Source organism: Solanum pennellii, chromosome 5 (assembly GCF_001406875.1).
Source record: "Solanum pennellii chromosome 5, SPENNV200".
NCBI classification, from domain to species: domain Eukaryota; kingdom Viridiplantae; phylum Streptophyta; class Magnoliopsida; order Solanales; family Solanaceae; genus Solanum; species Solanum pennellii.
In genome coordinates, this window is record NC_028641.1 from 5026790 (window position 1) to 5030769 (window position 3980).

Genomic DNA, 3980 nt, shown 5'->3' on the forward strand with positions numbered 1-3980 from the left:
TCCCCCCAAATCCCATCCCATCCCGTATATATAGTGGGACGGGATGGGACCTATTTTTGTCCCCCCAATCCCGGTCCCGTGTCAAATCCCCTCTCCCCGTCCCCCGTCCCGTCCCGTCCCCCTTCGTCCCGTCCCCCAGTCCCCTTCCCCGTCCCCTTGCCAGCCCTATATCCTACAATAAAATTGATTGTGATAGTAAATCTTGAAAAACTCTTAATATGCCAACATCAGAGGGTTGAATCTCAAAACACTCTATAAATTAGTAATTATTAATTTATCGATTAAATAGTATCTTTACAAAATAATAATATTACATGGCCCCGACTATATTAATTTAGTGAGGTTTTACTGTATTTGTTTCTAACTAGTTTGTTTCAGTGATGTTTGACACTCAAGCAGATGTGCCCTCGGCCTAATGGCTTCGAGCACAACTTGAGTTCAAAGACACGATGGTTCAAAGGATTGTGCAATTCACACCAAGTATCACATTTCGCGACGTTCTTCATCAATGCGAGAGCTGAGATATTCGCTGTCGAGAGTGGTTTGTGTTTTCAGAGCAGCACACATCGCCCCCACACTCCGCGAACGGGGAGCGAGGGGGGGGGGCTGCCAATTTTAATATTTCTTGGCGCTTTCTGCACCAGGGTTCGTTGGTCGCCTGATGAGTGCGCGGGCACGCACGCCGGGGACGGAAGGGAAGGGCACAAGCGGGGGTGCTTTTTCTAAAAGTTCGATGGCATATTTGAGCCTTGTTCCTTTTTAAAAAACAATTTAATTAATGACATGACCATCATAATTGACCACGTGTAAAAAATGAAACTATTTTTAATTGACAAAAAATGACAAGAATGAGTCTTATCTCAAACAGAAATGACATAGATAAAACAAACTTTTAACGGATAACATAAATAAGTATTTTGCCAAAGTTCGATGACGTATTTGAGCCTACTTTCTTAAAGAGTGTGTCAAGTTAACCCGAAACCTATGGGGTCCCACACTAGTAAATTGGAGTTTTCTATTATGATTAGAAAATTGAATACGTGTGATATATATTTGATAGTAATAAATTATATTTAATTATAAGTATTCACTCATCACTAATTACTTGTCTACTTTTGAATCGATACATATATTACGAAATCAATAATTAACATATTGACTTTACTATTTTACCTTTATTAATTATGAAACAAATAAATTAAAAATTTCAAAATTTTCAAAAAGTTCAATCTTTTTCAATAATTAATTGAGGGTATAACGGGTAAAAAAAAAATTTTCCATCTTTATTTATCAAAATAAGCAAATAAAAAAGAAAAATTGGACAAATAATTAAAAACACATAGAGTAATAAATATAATATAATATTAATATATACCATCCAATTTGGAATAATACAGGGAAGCCATACACGTATACAATTCTAAATTGGATGAATTTTATAGAAATTTGGGATTCGAAATTTCAATAATAATATAAATAATAATAAAAAGCTAGTTCAATTTTACGTTGTTGTATAAAAGAGCTAGTTTAATTTTAGGCATAATACATATATTAAACCCTAAACTTGATTTCATATTTTAACTTTGACCTTCAACTTTCATAATGCACAAACAAGCACTTTAATTATCCAATTTTTAAATAAATAAACACATGAGTCCTACATGGTACAATACACGTAGGACAAAAAAATGACATGTAGGATATGCGTGTCTATTTATTCAACTTTATACAAGTTTAAGTGTCTACTTGTGCACACTCAAAGTTGAAGGGCATAAATATAATTTGAGGCCAAGTTAAAGGGCATATGTATTATGCTTTTATTTAACCTTGTTGTATAAAAGGTGAAGAAAAAGTTCCATAGCAAATTTATTATGAGAAAAACTCCACCAAGTCGAGAACAAAATATCATCGACAAGAAAATTATTTTCTTGTAACGTTTATTATGAGTTTGAAATTTTTCAGAGGCAATATTATATTATTCGTCTAATTCTTTTGACGAGTTTCATTAATCAAGGATGTGTGGGTGCACATAAACTCTTCTTGCTATCGAAGAAATTTTGAATTACAATTCTCGTTAACAGGTTTGTCTTGAAACTGTGTAAATTTTATGTACACATAAATGTATTTGTCCAGGGCGGAGACTTTATATTGTTATATATAAAGTATTTTGGACACCCTCGTGCTCTAGCCCCTCCTGGCTACGCCACTGTATATGTCCCTGCGTGTGTTATGAATATTGTGTGCAATACTACTAGCTAGTTTGAAATTATGACAAATATTTGGTTTTTTTTTATCCTAATCTGGTTATTGTAAATAGTGTCGGAGCCAGTAATTCAAAAATATATCTATATGGCCAAAAATAACATATTTGCCTCTCTCTATATATATATAGTAGTTATGGAAGAATTGAATCCCTCTACCTATTTGGGTTTAAACCATATTTTGATAAAAAAAATTAATAAATTTGTCGTTGTTGATTATAAAACTTAATTAGTTAATAAACATAATCGTTAACTTGGCTTCAGCGGACAACTATGCCCTCCAACTTTGAGTGTGCACAAGTAGACACTTAAAATTGTATAAAATTGAATAAGTAGACACACATGTCCTACATGACATAATACACATAGGACACAAGATTATCATGTAGGATGATTGTGTCTATTTATTCAATTTTATACAAGTTTAAGGGCCTACTTGTGCACACCAAATGTTAAGGTCATAGTTGTTCGCTAACGTCAAGTTAAAGGTTATGTTTATGTATTATGCGTTAATATAATGATGTTTACTTTCTGCAGATTTTAAACTAGTTTTGGAGATCCCTCACCTTCCCATGATTGTTTATTGTCTACGTACAGGTTCTTATTTGAGAGAATATTGTCATTTATATGATGCTTTCTAAGGAAGAAAAAGAACTTTGTAGTGCTACTTTACCTTCTGATATACTTAGCAACCTTCCTGAGAATGTACTTGATGAAATTCTTATTCGTGTGCCTTTACGAGATGCTGTGGGGACAAGTATCTTATCGAAGAAATGGAGATATAATTGGTGCAGACTTCCGGGGTTAACGCTTGATCAAACACTTTGGGATACAACAAATAAGTCAACACGCTTTGTAACTAGGTTTACAGACATAATCTACCACCTTTTGGCACTTCACGTCGGACCAATCACAAAGTTTATCCTCTCTGATATTGCTAAACTTGGAAATTACTCTAAAATCGACAATCTGGTACTGTTCCTCTCGAGAAATGGTATTCAACATCTTGTTCTTAAATTCCCAAAGAACAAACCATACAAATTGCCTTCTTCATTTTTCACATGTTTGCAAATGAGACATCTGAGTCTTCATCACTGTTCAATTCAGCCTTTATCTACCTTCACAGGATTTAGTGAGTTAGTTGAACTTGAACTGTATGAAGTCACAATTTCCTCTGAAATGTTTGGAAGTTTAATCTCTCATAGCCAGTTGCTCGAGAAGTTGGTACTGCAAATCTCAAGTAGTTTAGACCACATTCAAATTGATGCTCCAAAGTTGAAATCCTTTGATTTCACAGGCAACGTAGAGTTAATATCGTTAAAGAAAGTACCCTTTCTTTTGGAACTTTCACTTTTTAGTACAGTAGCACCATCTCCGGGGACAGGACAACATGATTTTACCAAGTATTTTGAATCTTTTCCTAATCTTGAGCATCTCCACTTGGATTATCGTAGTCTCCAGGTAAACATTGCATCATGTCCCATTGTGTGGGGTTTGACTCAAACCGTTTGAGTGTTCTTGATTTTTTTTAATGTTTCCTTCTTAGTTATTGGCTGCAGGATCATATGACATAGCAGCAAAGCTTTCCTCTCCTCTTAATGGTCTTAAATGTCTTTGCTTATCCGACATTTGTTTGGATGAATTAGCCGAGCTTTCGCCTGCTCTTTGCTTGATAAGAAGCTCTCCATATTTGCAATATATTCAAATAAAGGTGCTAAT

General features: G+C 34.5%; 1 protein-coding gene and 1 non-coding gene across 2 annotated transcripts; one reads left to right on the forward strand and one right to left on the reverse strand.

Annotated features, from left to right (window-relative positions):
• Positions 1-385: 385 nt before the first annotated feature.
• LOC114077415 lies at positions 386-541 on the reverse strand. Its single transcript, XR_003578720.1, has one exon. It is a non-coding gene; the product is annotated as a 5.8S ribosomal RNA (ribosomal RNA).
• Positions 542-2891: 2350 nt separating this feature from the next.
• On the forward strand, positions 2892-3963 carry LOC107019218 (F-box/FBD/LRR-repeat protein At1g13570-like). The gene has a single exon (XM_027917175.1). The coding sequence runs from the start codon at positions 2892-2894 to the stop codon at positions 3771-3773; it is 882 nt and encodes a 293-aa protein (XP_027772976.1). The 3' UTR covers positions 3774-3963.
• Positions 3964-3980: the final 17 nt, after the last annotated feature.

Bases quoted from the DNA above. Each gene is read 5' to 3' on its own strand.
- LOC107019218 (XM_027917175.1), top strand. From the start codon at position 2,892: ATGCTTTCTAAGGAAGAAAAAGAACTTTGTAGTGCTACTTTACCTTCT.